The sequence below is a fragment of the Mauremys reevesii genome, linkage group 10 (assembly GCF_016161935.1).
Source record: "Mauremys reevesii isolate NIE-2019 linkage group 10, ASM1616193v1, whole genome shotgun sequence".
In the NCBI taxonomy this organism is placed as follows: Eukaryota; Metazoa; Chordata; order Testudines; family Geoemydidae; genus Mauremys; species Mauremys reevesii.
In genome coordinates this window covers 53,295,861-53,311,609 of record NC_052632.1, presented here as the reverse complement: position 1 = coordinate 53,311,609, position 15,749 = coordinate 53,295,861, and the positions used below count along the sequence as shown (strand labels likewise).

At 51.0% G+C, this 15,749-nt stretch overlaps 1 protein-coding gene across 1 annotated transcript in view; it reads left to right on the top strand.

The window, feature by feature from the left end:
• The window catches only part of CDIP1 (cell death inducing p53 target 1), a 39,110-nt gene extending 24,370 nt beyond the window's left edge, over nt 1-14,740 (top strand). Inside the window, exons 2-5 of the mRNA XM_039492026.1 lie at nt 6,314-6,412; nt 9,448-9,594; nt 10,371-10,632; nt 11,472-14,740. Of these exons, the coding sequence (XP_039347960.1) occupies nt 6,328-6,412; nt 9,448-9,594; nt 10,371-10,632; nt 11,472-11,583 (606 nt within the window). The 5' untranslated portion in view covers nt 6,314-6,327 and the 3' untranslated portion in view covers nt 11,584-14,740. The remainder of the gene's footprint in view (nt 1-6,313; nt 6,413-9,447; nt 9,595-10,370; nt 10,633-11,471) is intronic.
• The last annotated feature ends 1,009 nt before the right edge of the window (nt 14,741-15,749 follow it).

The window sequence follows — 15,749 nt, the reverse complement described above, 5'->3', positions numbered from 1 at the left end:
TGTGGACAGTTACTAATTGCAGCGCTGGAAAGCCTCCACCAGTGCTGCAACTCTCAAGTGTAGCCATACCCTTATGATCTGTTTCACTTCTGATTATTTTAGGAGAGCTATCTTGCTGCCCACCATGTTTTTGCCAAACCAATCCTTGGAGGGGGTTATTTTCCATGACACCCTGGTGCGCCCATCAGTGGGGTTCAGTTGTTGAAAGGGAGCCATATGGATAAAATTCTTCAAATGAAGTGTAACCCCCTCCCCCCCCACACACACAGCCGTAGCACTCCCTTGGGGCCATCGTAATCTTTGAAACCAACGCTTTAATCACATTGTCTGTTACAGCGGTGGTCAAACTTACTGGCCCTCCAGGCCACATATGGCAGTCTTCAGAAGTTTGAGAGCCAGGATGCACGTGCCGGGAGCTGGGGGTTGGAGCTTCAGCCCCGCTCCTGCTGAAGCCCTGAGCCCTGGCAGGTGCGTCCTGTAGGGCTGAAGCCCCGAGACCCACCTCCCTGCTGGGCAGAAGCCCCTACCGCACCACCCTGCTGTAAGGCAGAGGTCCTGAGCTCCCCCCACCTCCAGTCTGGTAGGTAGAGAATGAGGTCCATGGGAGGGACTCTGCAAGCCGAACTTTAATGGTAAAAGAGCTGCCTGTGGCTTGCGAGCTACAGTTCGGCGACTCCTGGTCTATTAGAATGGGCAGATCCTGTGGGACTATAGTTTAGTATGTCCCTTTTCTCAGTTCCCTGGAGATCCTCTCTCTGTCCTACCTCATTGCCTCGATCCTATAGCACCTTAGGCTTTGTCTAAACACATTTGCTTTAGTTTATTGACACACTTGTTTTGGCTTAAAAGGGGGCTTATTTCAGTTTAGTTTCCATCAGTTAAGACTAGACTTAAACTAAACAGAAATAAGCCTAGTTTAAACTGGTAGTGTCCACATACGTTTTGCAGCCCTTTAACTGCATGAGTTTAAAATAGCACCTTGAGTTAAAGCAGTGAAACTTTGTATATAGGTGATGAGCCCTCCGACCGATTGGTATCGCCACTGCCTGCCCAGCCCAGGGGGGCTGGACGCATTCCTTTGGGAATGCATCAGTCAGCACTCCTCTTCACTGGGCCAAAAGCGTTGTTTTGGGCACATCTGATACCCCCCCATTCTTTCCCCTCCTAACATCCTGAATGAAAGTGACTTACATGTTGTAGTGCAGCATCCTGACTTGTTGCAATTTGGAGGAAATGGCAGTTTAGCAGCCACAGGCAGAGAGGGGTGAGCAGTTGGTGTTTTAATGTTTGCTTGAAGGGTCAGTCCCTCTGAGTATTTAAAAGATGGGTTATTCCTTAAGCATCCTTATTCCCTATTTCCAGTGAGCAGAAATTTGTCACACACCCTGAAAAAAAGTGTATTAGCCCTAAAAACAGGAGAGAGGCTTGTGGCCAGGATAATCTCTGGACTGAGAGTTAGGATTTAAGAGATCTACTGTATTTAATTCTTGCCCTACCCTACCAAAATCTGTAGAGCCTTTAAGGTGACTGGCAAACACAAAATGTGGGTTTGTGCTCTCTCGCTGCTTTATGATTTATAAAGAAGGCCTCCTGGGCTTTTTGCCCCCTCCCTGGGTTTTCACATAAGACATTTAGTCTTCCAGGGCAGACAAGACCTATCTGGATGAGTCGTGAACTATTAAGATAATTGGGATTACATGTACCAAGTAAGTGGGACTTGAGCAACTGAGGGGAGAGTGACTTTTAGTGAAAAGATCAGTGTTTCAAATGTAACGCTTTTGTTTATCACTTGTTTAACTCAAACACTCTGGGCTTGGCTACACTTACAAATTTGCAGCGCTGCAGCAGGGTGTGAAAACACACCCTCTGCAGCGCTGCAAATTGCGGTGCTACAAAGCGCCAGTGTAGCGCTGTCCGTTATTCCCCACAGGGAGGTGGAGTACGGACAGCGCTGGGAGAGTTTTCTCCCAGCGCTGGCGCTTTGACTACACTTAGCGCTTCAAAGCGCTGCCGCAGCAGCGCTTTGAAATGCAAGTGTAGCCACAGCCTCTGAGGCAAAACAGGTCTCTTAGGAGGATTTAATACCTCTTCAATTCAGTGCTGAGAGAGCTCTCAATCCATATGTGAGTCACTCGTGGAGATCCCAAGCACAAATGGGGAAGAGCAGACCTGACATTCCTGTTATTTCAATTAAGCTAAAAAGGGCTTAAAACCAATGTCTGTCTTTGTAGGTCACTCTGATAGAATGACGCTCTAGAGAGATGCTGCAAATTGATTAAGCTACTCTGAAATAAGTACTGTTTCCCCCCAGGCATTTGAAAATGGAGATTGACGAAGATTGTAATTGTTTGATGGATTTTCCCCAAGCGCTGCACTTACAATGCATTTTGAGATTACGTCAAGGATGCCCTAGAGCATAAATCTGAGGGCTTGTATTCATGTACTGGTGCAGCTGTGCCACTGTAGCGCTTTAGTGAAGATGTTATTGTGCTGATGAGAGAACCACTGTAGTGCTATCTACACGTGGGGTTAGGTCAGTACAACTGTTATTCAGGGTGCGGATTTTTCATACTACTGAGTGATGGAGTTATTCTGATATAGGTCTGTAGTGTAGTCTGGCTTAAGTAAATAAATAGAGACAGCTGAAAACATATGGGCCTTGATGGATTCCCTTGCTCCCCTGGAGATATGAGAAGGTTCCTGGATGAGTAAAAGTTTGTAAGACAAGAGGGTGATTGATTGTGGTAAGATTTTTCTGCAGTTTCCTACAAAATTCTCCTTGACTGGGTTACGCTTTGAATGATCTGTTATAAAAGAAACAGGGAAGGTCATTGGAAAAATATGAGCAGAATAAACTAAACAGGTAAAAGGAGCTATAAGTCTTAACAGATGGAAGTTAGTCTACCTCTGCCTCAGTTTGGCTTTCTGTGAAATGGGTGTAATGCTTCACAGGGGACACTTGCTGCATGTTTGAAGTTTTTTGAGAAAGGTGAGTGTTTGTTGTATAGATTTGTCCATACTCAGGTACTTGCCTTGTTTAATTTTTCATGTCAAGGCTTTGTCTGCATCCGTCTTATTTAGCAGACGTGTGGTTCAGAGACAGGTGGTGGTAGAGCAGGCAAAAAATTACATCCCAGTTCTAGGCATCGCCAAGTCACTCTTCCCCTCCTCTCCTGCAGTGGGAGTCTGGAATCCCAGTCCTTCAGTGCTGGACTTGGCTAAGGGGATGAAATTGCCCTAGAACTGGCTGTGATGCAGTGAATTCTGTGCTGGCAGAGTCTGAGCTGTTTTATTATTGCTGCATTTCAGTGCCGTTTGCCCCAATAGCCAGCAATGGTTAACAGTGACCCTAAAAAATACTCTGTTCCTGGGGGCTGGAGGACCAGGGAATAGATAGCTATTTTGAAAAACAAGCTGCAGCATGCATAAGATCTATGTGCTTCTGTTTGGAGGGGAAATAGTTTTTCTTACCCCTTGCCAATCACTGTGAAATACTGCTCAAGGGGAAAGAAATGCTGTATAAACTTGTGTATAAGCCACCCTCTTAATCTCTTTATCTAAAGCTTTGCTAAATGAGTGCCCTACGGGTAAACTGATACCCACCCCCTTTCCCTTCCCACTAAGGAGCCCTACCTCAGCATGAGGTGCTCAGCAGATCATTCCCGGTGACCCTGTTGTCCGGACTGAAGCAAGGGAAAGATCCTGGTTGGGGAGAAGTTTCCAAATGGATTCCCATATGAAGTGCATTCCTCACCCACGTAGAAAAGCTGTCTTGAAATACTGGTAGGAATGTGTCTGACCTACACAAGGCTGTATGGTAGTGCTTGGTCTCCATGATTAGTAATCTGTTGTTATCACACAGTCTCAGTCTAGCCCCAGGGCAAGTCCCAGCTCTTGCCCCACAACAAAGTGCTATCTACATGCCTACCCAGTCACCACTAGTGCTGCCAGTGTGCTCGACACCAGCCTGGGACTGCATGACCTGACCTGAACTGGGCTTCCTAGTGAAAAGACAGAATGTAGGCTCCAATTGTGATGCATTTATAATCTGCCAAGGAATGTCCTAACCCTGAGAGCCCTGGTTCCCCACTGGCACGTGCACTGTCCCCATCAGGAGTGGGGCTCTAGAGAGCCCCCAGCAATGGCACATGCTTTCTTAGTCATTAAAACATCCAGAAAAGAAGCCATTCCCAGTAAGTGCAAATAAAACACCCAGGACTTTCTGGATCCTGACCTTCCGCCCAGGCATCTTCCCTATTGATTCACAGGGAGGGAACAACCACTGGCCTGAATGGAGATTTGTGCAGATACACAGTTCTTTTGCAGGAGCTGTGCCACTCTCCACACATGTATACAGAAGCACATCCAGAAAGGGGTGTGGCAGTGGCAGATTTAGAGTTAGTGGGACCCTGTGCTCAGCTTCATTTTTAGGGCCCCTCCTGGGGACCCAGCCAAGAAAAAGAACATTCTCTCTATCTCCCCTTCCCCACCCCCGTTTTTCATTCTTTTTTCCCTTCATCCTTCTCCTATAAGTAATAGGAAGTAAATGAAAATAAAGTGAGGTACCTTGATTATTTTTGTAGTCTAACTTATTTTTCCACAGACCACTTGAAAATCGCTGGGGGTCTTGGCGGACCACTTAATGGTCTTTCCAAATATTGTTCGTACTGTTGGCTAACTATTGTAAAGCGCTTTGGATAAGAGCGCTTTATAAAAAACTGTTGGGGTGCGGCGTCTGGGCAGGACTTAGGGTGCGGGAGGGGGCTCAGGGCTGGGGCAGGAGATTGGGGTGTGGGAGTGCTTATCTGAGGCAGCTCCCATTTGGTGCGAGGGGTGAAGGTGGGAATGTGAGGGGGTGCAGGAGTCAGGGCATGGGGTGGGAGGGGCAGGGTATGTGTGGGGGGTGCAGGAGCCAGGGAGGGCAGGGGGCTACAGGTGTGTGAGGGGGATGCAGAGATCAGAGCTGGGGGTGTGGGCTGGAGTTGTAGGGGTGCTCCCTGCCCTACCCCGCCCTACCCCAACCCCCGCCCTGAGCTGCTCATGACACGGGGCTGAAGAGGGGGTATGTGTAGGGGGAGTGCAGGGGGCCTGCCTTTGCTCCGCCCTCCCCCGATTCCACCCTGTTCCCTAAGGCCATGCCCCGGCCTCTTCTCTGCCTCCTCCCCAGCGCACTGCGCCCCGCTCCTCCCTCTCCCTCCCGGAGCGACCTGAGCACTGGCAAACAGCTGTTCGGGGGTGGGGGAAGCACTGGGAGGAAAGGGGAGTGGGGAGCTTGGATGCCACTGGGTGCGGAGCCTGCAGCAGGAGAACCAGGACCAAGCTTCTGCCCCCTCAGCTGCCTGGCCCTGGGGCCCCCTATCATTGGGGGGGCCCCGTGCCAGGGCACCCTGAGTTTTATTGTAAATCCACCTCTGGGGTGTGGGGAAATCATTTTGCTCATTTGATAAAGTGTGTGTGTGTTTCCCCTCGCACAGCTTCATCAGATTAACATGACTTTCAGACTACAGAATTTAGACAAGAATTTTGTCATTTTCTTGACTGAATCAGGGCATCTGATTTGCCCTGCTCTAGGGAGAAGAAAGGTAAAACTATTTGGAAACTAAAGATGATCCTTTTCCTAGGCCTCTCTTAGAAGCGGACTAGGCACTTCTAGGAACAAATATTTAATTTCCTACAGTGATCTATGGGCTTTTTCTTCCTGCTCTTGCCCCCTAGGTGTTGCTCTTTTTAACGTAAGACAAAGCTTTGATTCTAACATGAATGAAGTGTGGATCCAGAGTTCAGGGCCTATGTTTATTTCAGACGTGCATCCTCTATCTCTGATCCTACAGTGATGATGCTGATCTCTTTTATAGAGCAGCTTCCATCCTGAATAATCCCAAAGCATTTAGGAAATATATGCAGGAATTGCATCAGTGACCTGCAGCTGCTCCAGGAGTTGAGGGTCACTGAATCCGCAGCCGTGCTGTCTGCAGCACCATGGGTTTCCCATGAGTTCTGGCCCCAGCTCGAACTCACGGGAAACCCGCGGCTGCGGATTCAGCTGCTTAGCTCAGGAGATATGAGGACAAGATCATAGCCCAGGGTGTTAGGGTTGCAGTGAGTGTCCATCGATGAGCTGGATTAGGATCCCACCAAAATAACACTTCTGGAAAAATCTGGTTCCTGTTGGTAACCCTAAAGCTCTCCCTGTCTGCCAGCATTGAGCTGCACTGCGGGTGTGTGGGGTGGGGTGGGGTGGGGTGGGGGGGTGGATGCTTCTGTACTTCCAAGGGTGATGAGTTTGTATATACTGTAATTCTTTTCCTTGCAGACCAGCTGTAAGCGATGTCCAGTGACCCGCCCCCACCCTACCCAGGGGGACCTTCAGCACCGCTACTACAAGAGAAGAATGGCCCACCCACCATGTCGGGTAAGTTGCAGAGGATGGGGCATCCTGGCTATGTCGTAATCCAGTCCCAATGGCAGAGGGAGAAGGGCAGATGCAGGGGAAACCCAGGGGCAGGTGGTCTCCTTACAGACACACTGCTGGGTGGGGCGCGCTGGAGTCGATGCAGAGCAGCTACAGCAGTGAAATCAGCACATTGCTCCGCCTCGATTTCAGACCCTTTACTCCCTAACAGGGAGGCAAGGAGAGGTCTGTGGTGCAGCTATGCAGTGGGCAGCTGGAGAAGCTGTAATAAAACCATCCCAGGATCTCCCGACTGCCAAGAGGTCTGGTCACCCACCCAAGTGACTCTATGTGCAGGCCAGACTCTAGCCCAGTGTGGCAGGGCCTGCCTCTCTCTCCTGAACCTGCCAGCCAGTGACTCAGCGGTTGGCCAGTTGAGCAGTGTATTTCTCGTCCTCGTCTTGCTGGCCCAAGGAGTGACAGACTTAGTCAAAGCAGGTTCACTCCTCTCTGTAGAGGAGCCCCTGCCTCTGTCTTCACGCAGGCTACTCTCACCAGGGCCCTTGGCCAAATCTCGCTTCCTCTCCTCTGCTTGTGCTCCATGACCCAGCTGCTGCCTCAGTTGATCACCCTCCTGCAGCCTGTCCTTTGTCTCTCTGGGCTTCCAAGTAACTCTGCTCTTCTGTGGGTTCTGACCCAAACTTTGGGAGCTTTCCCACTTTCTGCCTCTCAGCTGGTGTCTCTCAGGGGTCCATCCTTGACTCCTCCTGCCCTGGATGATCTCACCAGCTGTTGTGACTCCACTGTACCCCCTCACAAATCTGCTTCTCATCTCCAGTCCAGTCTTGTTTCTCTGTCTCTCCAATGTCCCATCTTGAATGGCTCGCTGCCACCTTAGACCCAGCATGGCTAAAACAAAGTCCCTGAGCTCTCCCACTGGGCCTTCTCCCCTCCTGCTTCTCACAGTACCAGCTGCTCCCATCCCATCCAGTACCAGCTGCCTGGATCCTCCCTTTTTCTCCCCTCACACCCAGGCCCTGCCCAAAATCCTGCCACCGCTGCATGGTGCTGTAGAACTGATGAGCATGCAGCACAGTTCCTTGGGGTTTGTAGAGGGTTTCCATGAGCTGAAGCAGCCAGAGAATTGTTCCACTTCTGTATTTCTCTCCCATACTGCCTCCTCACTGCTCTCCTGGCCACTTGGGGTTTGGTGGGCCCCAAGCCGGTCCCATTGCTCTGCTGAAAAGATACCAAGATGTGCTTCCTCAAACCCATCTGGCTGTGCATATTCCTGCACCTCTTGTCCGGTAGGAAGGCATTAATCCCAGCATGCCAGGAGCCCTTTACCTTAAAGGGTTAGTGATTGGCTGCTCAAGAGTCTCCCAGAATTCCTTTTTGAAGACGCTCAGCCCCAGGATTGCCGGACTCAGGGTGGCTGCCCAGCATTCTTTGTACCTCCCAAAAAAGCAGAGGAACGGCTAGCAGGGATTTCTTAGCTCCTTAATACAAATCAGCTTTGAGGGAGACTTTACTGCACTTTGAGTATCAGCCCGTGCCCTGGCACTGCCCCTGTGTTGAGCGAGGGGGAGAGCTGTGCTTCCCGGTAACTACAGCTTGGTTTGAGTAGCGAGTGCCTGTATATATTGGGGCGTGGATCAGGTGCTCCCCAGGGTTCGAGGAGGCCCTTGAGATACCCAGCACCGGGATGCCTCTGCAGGCATGGCTGACACAATGCAGCACAAGCATGTTAGTCTGAGGCAGGGTGGGCGTGGCAGGTCTAAAATCCTAGTGCTCCAAGAGCAAAAGGAGCCAAGCTGCTGGTGGAGGCCTGCTGTGCACCCCTCGAGTGGATGCATATATATTGGGACTCCATGGTCCCCAGTTCACATCCATCCATCCATCTCGGAGCCCAGCTAGATGTGGAGATCTGGGGCTGAAACCTGCCTGTCTAGCACAGCTGCAGCCAGAGGGGAGATGCAGGCGAGTCTGACGTTGTGTGAGTATTGGCAGGGCAGTTCAGCTCCCAAATGGTCCTGCCCATCCCCCTCTCATCCTGGCTGCTCCCCCAGCTGGCCAGACTGAATGACTGTACAGGCGAGTCTCATCTTACGCACATTTAACATGCACGAATTCAGCTTTGTGCGGTCGGCAAAAACAAAAAAAAGAGAAAAATACCAATTTAAATACTGTACCTGTAGTGCGGGCGATTTCTCCTGCCATTACACTCAATGTAACTTTGACTATATGCGATTTTCGCTTTGCGCGCTGACAGTGGAACGTAACCCCAGTGTAAGATGAGACTCGCCTGTAGTTCATAACTATCCTCCCAAAGAGTCCATAGTGCTCTGCAACAGAACTCACATCAGCCATGGCTCAGATGGTCGCAGAGCAGGGAGTGAGGCACTGAGCTATAGACGTTGGCTGGAACTGCAGTGGGCTGTTAGGCCAGTGCCCAAGCGAAATGCAGCTGGTCTCCAGCTAATGCCCCTTCCACAGTTTGGGCCTTTAATCCCAGTGCTCCGGGATCTGCTCTAGGTTTAACCGGATCGGCACAGCACCTTTTGCCTGTGCGGGGGACTTCCAGTACTGGCTGGGAGGGTGGGAGGGAGGGGCACCCCCTGCTAAATATGTTCACCGGAGATGAGTTGCTCTCTGAACATGGTGGGTGTTAAAGCCCCCGAGTTGGCAAGGGGAGATGTTGGGGTCTCTCTGGCAGAGCTTACTTGGCTGAGACACACACTTCCCAATTCCCTCTAGCACAGCACAGCATAGGGTTTCCAGTGTTTTGCTGGATTCTTCCTATTGGCACTGCCCAGTTGTGGGTTGTAGGTGTGGTCCTCACTGCAACATTAAGTTGGTCTTCTCCACTTGGTTGGTCTCTGCCAGGCCCCCTTTAATGTTGCACTCTATATGCTGGGGGCCTGTCTGCCACTGCAGCCTGGCTTAGAACGCTCAGCTCAGCTCTGCTTTGCCACTCGCTGCCTTGCCCCTCCACTGTCCCCAGCGACCTCCTTCCAGTCCAGCTAATCCTTTATGCCTTCTGCCTTTCCTTTCAGACGGAGTCTCCACTGCTGGAGTCCAGCCCCATGGGATGCCTGTGCCCCCTTCAGATTTTGGGCCACCCCCGTATGAGCCACCCCTGCAGCCGGGGTACATCCCCGCTCCCGTTTCTGCAGATGGCTCTATGCCCTACATGCCCCATGGTGAGTACTGGAGGGGCTGGGTAATGTGGAGAATGGCTTTCAGCGGGAGCTCCGATGAATGTGTGCTCCTTCCAGACGCCTTGTCTTGGTGCACTGAGGGGAGCCCAGAAATCTGACTGGGCTGTTGCCTGCTCTCTGCAGCAGCCGGGGCTTCTCACCATGCCAGCTGCCCTGCTAGTGAATACACAGTCGCAGCTCTCTGTGGCATGGCAGGATAGGCTCTGGTGTCACGTGAGGCGGTGCCAGTTACTGTCAGGACCAGGCAGGCAAACACAGTGGCTGCTATGTACTCTCAGGAGCTCCCAGAACTTTGGTGCTGGGTTCTGTGCTGTGGGGAGAGATGTTCACTAGGGGTCTCCTAGCACCAAGGAAGGAGCTTTAGCTCCCGGGCCCCTGCAGCCTGACTTTCCGGAGAGGCGTCGATGGTAATCTGCAACAGACTCTGTGTGGTTCCTCTCTCCACACTGCCCACTCTGCGCAGAGCCATGCGCTGGGTTAGCAATTACAGGGCTGCAGCGTCCTCGGTTGCACTCGCTGGGGTACGACGTGCCTACGACTCATTGTACAGTACCCAGCTCAGTGGGGCCCCGATCCTGGCTGGCCCTAGGCATTACCAGAATCTGTGTACTGACTGTCAGTCCTGAGCCCACAGAGCCAGCCAGCTGGGGAGTACTGAGCAGCTGGGTGCTAACGTCATCCCACTGCTCAGAAACGTGGCATAGGGATCGCTTGTTAATGTGCCAAGACCTCTCACTGTGTGTGTTTATCACTGGCAGGTTATTATCCACCCCCAGGACCTCACCCTCCCATGGGCTATTACCCGGCTGCGGGACATTACCCCTCTCCTGGTGGCCACACAGCAACTGTCATTGTACCATCGGGGGCTGCAACCACCGTCACCGTGCTGCAGGGAGAAATATTCCAGGGCAGCCCCGTGCAGACAGTGTGTCCTCACTGCCAGCAGGCCATCACCACCGCGATCACACATGAGATAGGGCTCATGAACTTCCTCCTCGGCTTCTTCTGCTGCTTTGTTGGGTATGTGCCGGGAGGAGGAGGAACTTTACCATTCTCTGGTGCCTTCCACTCTGGTCACTGATGGATTGGGGGAGGGAAGAGCTAAAGGAGCAAGCCATGGACTTGCCCAAGCAGCACTGACCTCTCCTCTCCACTAACTGGCTACTCATCCAGCTGGCTTTATCCCCTACAGAGTCCCACACAGGACTGGGCCTCTCGCCTGCTGCTGGCGGAGGAGGAAATTGGACCAGGAGGTAGTGAGGCACCATGGGGACCCCGAGCTGCAGTGTGTGTGATCGTCCCTGTGTGTGCCCTTTGCCTTGCCTTCCATCTTAGCTGGGCTTGAGGCCAATTGCTGGTGGGCTCTGGCCACTCCCTAGTACAGCTGCTGCTCCGGCGGCTCTGGTGCTAGCAGGAAGCTGCCCCCACTGCACTCACTGTGGTGTCAGGAGAGCGCCTGTCGTGGGGATGGGACTGGTTTTTAGCTGGAAGGGGAATTTCCTGCTGGGCGTCCCTGCACTCCCAATCGTGAGCTTCCATCCAGCAGTGAGAGACGTTAAATCAGGTGTTTGCTGTGTTCTTTAAATATGGACCCTTAAAAGGCGTTGCTCTTCTCAGCCTGCGGGAGTGGGAGGGGAGGTGTCTGTACCAGGCTCCAAAGGGATGCTAGGACTTACCAGGGAAGCCACCAGGGTTCAGTGGGAGCAGGTTTCACTGGGTGTCTGGGGTGGCAGCAGTGTCCCTGTTCTGGGGGGTGCGTGTGTGTAGTTAGTTGCCCAGGCTGTGAGGGGTGGAGGCCCCTACGGTGCTTGCTGTGCCCTCCCTGCTCACTTGGCTTCAATCTCTCCCTCTTTTTCCAGATGTGATCTGGGCTGCTGCTTGATTCCATGTTTAATAGACGACTTCAAGGATGTGACCCACACTTGTCCCAACTGCAAAGCCTACATCTACACATACAAGCGCATGTGCTAACAGCACCCCCGGGAGCCACACCTGCTGGAATGACGTCACCCCCTCCTCCACGCCGATCTACACGTGCAGAATGCTCCTTTGCTTAGCCCTACGTTGGTAGTGTGTGTTTATTTCCCCTTCCATTGTAAAGAGCTTAGAAAGCTGTAGTAGAGCGACGGTACTCACATGCTGACGAGGAAGCCGTAGGCCCACCCCAAACAGCTAGAGCTGGTGTGTAGCTGTGAGCTCTGACAAGTAGCTTGTCTAGGCTGTGAGACTGAATAGCTGCGACACTCGCCTTGCCGTTCCAGCCGTCCCATCTTGTTCTCACCCTTACAGCTGTTTGCAGAGGGCTTAGAACCAGGATAGCAAATGAGGCATCAGACTGCACAGAGACTTTCCCGGATTATGTCTGCCCGTCAGAGCCACCTCTGGTGGTTTGTCCTACCTCACCTTCTTGCATCCCCCACATCAGTCACTGTCGGTAGCCACTGTTAAAGTGATGTAAGGCAGACATCCTTCAGCTGGCAGCATGCGGGGGGCGGCCATTCCAACGGGCTCTTGCCCAATTAGTGATAGACTGAGCCATTGCAAAACGGGGGTGCTGTCCTTCCATTCCATGCAGGCAGCTCGCTTATTTCTCTAGAAGCTGTGAATACGCCGAGATGTCCCGTCTGCTCCCACGGGGACGGTGGGGTGCTGGGGTGCTCCTGTGCTCACCAGCTCTGTCTCTTTAAAGCAGACAGATCCTGTAGTTTAGTTGACTGTTGCAGTTCTCTACAAACCACAGATTCAAAGCAAGCGCATCCATCCAGCCCCAGGAAGAGGCGACCTGTCTGCAGGAAATGCAGTGTCTCTGACTGGTTGCTTTCTTTGGACGCTTAGACTCGCTCCGTTTCCCTGCTTTGTCTGTAGGCTAGCAACCGGAGGGTGCACGTTGCTGGACTATGTGGTGTGAAAGGGAAGGTTTTATTTTAGGGCCAGTGTTCATTCAGTTCTGTATGTTGTGCTTTTACATCTGGCTGTGCTATGCAGCTGAGCAAAGCTAATGTTTGTTTCCTGCCTTGGCGCCCAGCCGGCTCAGCCTTGCCCTGAAGGAGATGGAGAAGCAGCAGCTCTATTTAGTTTGCAGGTGTCCAGGGGATGTTTTCTGTTTCTTTTGAAGTGCTTTGGGCTCTTGGAGCCTCAGGTGTCAGTCCCTGGCTGTATCTCCCTAGGTCTGGCTCTTCCATGGGTGTAATGGCTCCTGTAGCCCCAGGGTGATTACACAGCAGCCCAGAGGCAGTGGGTTACAGAGGGCATCTGCCATCTTGAGGCACAGATGAAGAGAGAGGCCTTTACTTGCAGTGCGGGTGCAGGCATTAACCCACTAGTTCTGTACGGAAATTGGCAGCTACTAGAAATTCTCATCCTCAGTTGTAGTCTTGAGAAACTTCCATTACAAAGCCAGGGATGGAGAATGGAGCAGTAGCTCCTGCCGTGAGTCTGCTGGAATCATGAAGCCACTTTAACCCTTTGGGTTCTGTAAACCCCACCATACACCTCTAGCATTGGGAACAGAGCCTGTGTCACCAAGGGATGAGAAAGCTCAGCCTGCGGGAGGGGCGAGGGTTGGTTCTCTCTGGAACTCAGCATTAAGTAGCAGTTTTTCCCTGCTCCTCCCCCACCCCCACCCCCAAATCTAGTGGACAGTGAGCTTGAGAGCTAGAAAAATGGGCCTTATCTTTTTCCCATTCATTCAATGGAATTCAGGAGACTTGGGCCCTCTGTGCTCCGAGCTGCCACATGGATGAGCTGGAGCTGTCTAGTGTAAGATAATAGAAACTGTGTGTGCATCTGCATTTCCTTTGCCTTGACTTTCTAATAAGCTTTTACCTGGGACTCAGTGGTGTAGCCATTAGCCTTTGTCACCAGCGTCTTGGGTTCACATCGGTGGCCAATCACAAGTGCAATGGGTTTGGTGACCTCACTGGATGGCTTGTCCAAATCCATCACCAAGAGCACTCCCCTATCGGAGTAAGAGGTGGGGATGCAGTCTGGATGCCACACTCGTCCGCCTTCACCACCCTCAGCTCTAGCCGATGCTGTCAGCCTCCCTCCCTCCCCCTAATGAAACACCCGTCTATCGAACCCACACGGTGCAGTGAAAGGGAAGGTGTATGGCTCTAGCCATTTCTGACTGTGCTGCTCTCTCCCTAGACATGTAGGTTTGCATCATATGCCTTGTTCTTATTTTGTTCTGTTCACGTTTGTTTAATGTCTATGTTTGGGGGATAGAAAAACTGATGAAGCTCCCTCAATGCACTTTTTCACTGTGCTACCTAGAGCCTGACATTTCATTTCTCCCCACTAATGGCAGTGCATCCAAGTGTGTAGATAACTCAGCGCAGCACTGTAGGGGGGCTTGTTTTTAACTTAATTTAACTATATTATTATTAAATGGCCACCAGGTTGTAACTAACTTACTGGAAATGTGAATCCTCTACCCTTCAAGCCCAATCAGTTTTTGCATGAAAACGAAGAGTCACTGCCCAGAGGTCCATCGCTAATGGGTATGGTATGAATTATTCTATGCACGCGGTTCTGTTCTGGTTCCTTTTTTTATACTAGGAAGAGGATATGTAGATTTTGAGGGTTAAAACTAGCTGATGTTGTTGAGATGCTGAACCCAAAGCTATTCAGGGAGCCTTTGCCGAATCTCCATTTTTCAGTGGCTCTGTACTTCAGTTTATTTCAGTTGATGTAATCCTTTCTGGTTTGTGTCTTGAGTGCATGCCATCAAAACACAGTGAACATCTGCTCTTTCTCTGGTTGTCTGTCACCCCTGTCATTAAACTAGGTCAGATGTATGCACGCGGGGGCTCTGGCCCTCTGGCTTATGAATGTGAAATGGTTGATTTTGTTCTTTAAGCTGATTGGTTAGAGAAACACAGCCCAAAGTGAGACCCTGATTTTAAACTGCTCCAGTGCAAGGGTATTTGTACTCTGTATATTCGAGTAAACATTTTAAACCAACTGGAAGTCTTAAAATGAACTCCTTCGGGGTTGAGTTCTGACTTGTGGTTCAGGTGTCAGCTTTGTTTGATGTCAGGAGTGAATTATTCTGTGCTTAGAAAAGCAAACTGTTGGCGCTTTTACATGATGTTTGTATATAAATAAAAGACAGACCCTGATTTCACTGTGCTGCTCTTCTTTAAGCCCTCTGAGATTTGGCTGACTCAGGGGAATGGTAGTGACAGTCTTTCCAGGCTGGGGCATGTGGCGCACACAGCCAGCCCAGGGCAGCATTGACCTGATGGCTGTTCAGTGGGTTTCAGCCCAGGCCTTGGCAGACAGTTTCTTGGTTGGAGACCAAGGACTGAAAATTCCTGCCTTGCCTTGCCAGGCCATGCCTGAGGGGCACTGGCACTGGGGAAGCTTGCAGTACTGTCTGGGGCTAAAAGAAAGACTTCCCTTTAGGGCATTAATAATTGTTGTAATGTGGCACACAAATTGTATGTGCAGATTGGACCCCTTCCCACATGAAAGTGTGAGTAAAAGTTAAAACCGATAAAAACATGAAAAGGTCAAAGTGACTTCATTAGAAGGCAAGGGGCTTTCACCAGAACTCTGGGGAGGGGGAAGAGGGTAGGAAACTTTCCTGGTGAGAAGAGAGCCCATGCGAGCAGGCTGGGAAGGGGAGCTTTTTCTGTATGAGTTTTGATGGGTAAGATCAGTGATCAGTTCCAGTGATCATTATCAGGGATCATTTTGGAGATTAGCGAGAATAAAAAAAAAAAAAAAAAAATTCAGCACCTGGGATTGAGATGCAATGAAGACCTTGTCAAGAATAAAGGTGATAAGTGGGTGAGTATTTATGTGGAAACTCTGGCAGCAATGAATTATCTGGTGTGGATCATCTGCATGCTGGGCTTACTGAATGCCTGCGTATTACCCACTTCTCCATGACTGAGAAGTAAGTAGCAGGGGCATGGAACCCACCCCACTCCCTAAACTTCAGAGCTGAAGTTCCAGACTGAGCACAAATCTCTACATGGCTAGTGTTAGTTCTGTAGTGAGTCCTGTGTGCCCAAATCCATAGACCTGGCCTCTGAAACTCTCCTTAAACAAGGAGATTATGCCTGTGCTCTGCTGAGCCCAATCCTGCACAGACTGGACTAAATCCCAGCAGTTGGAAACTGATTCAA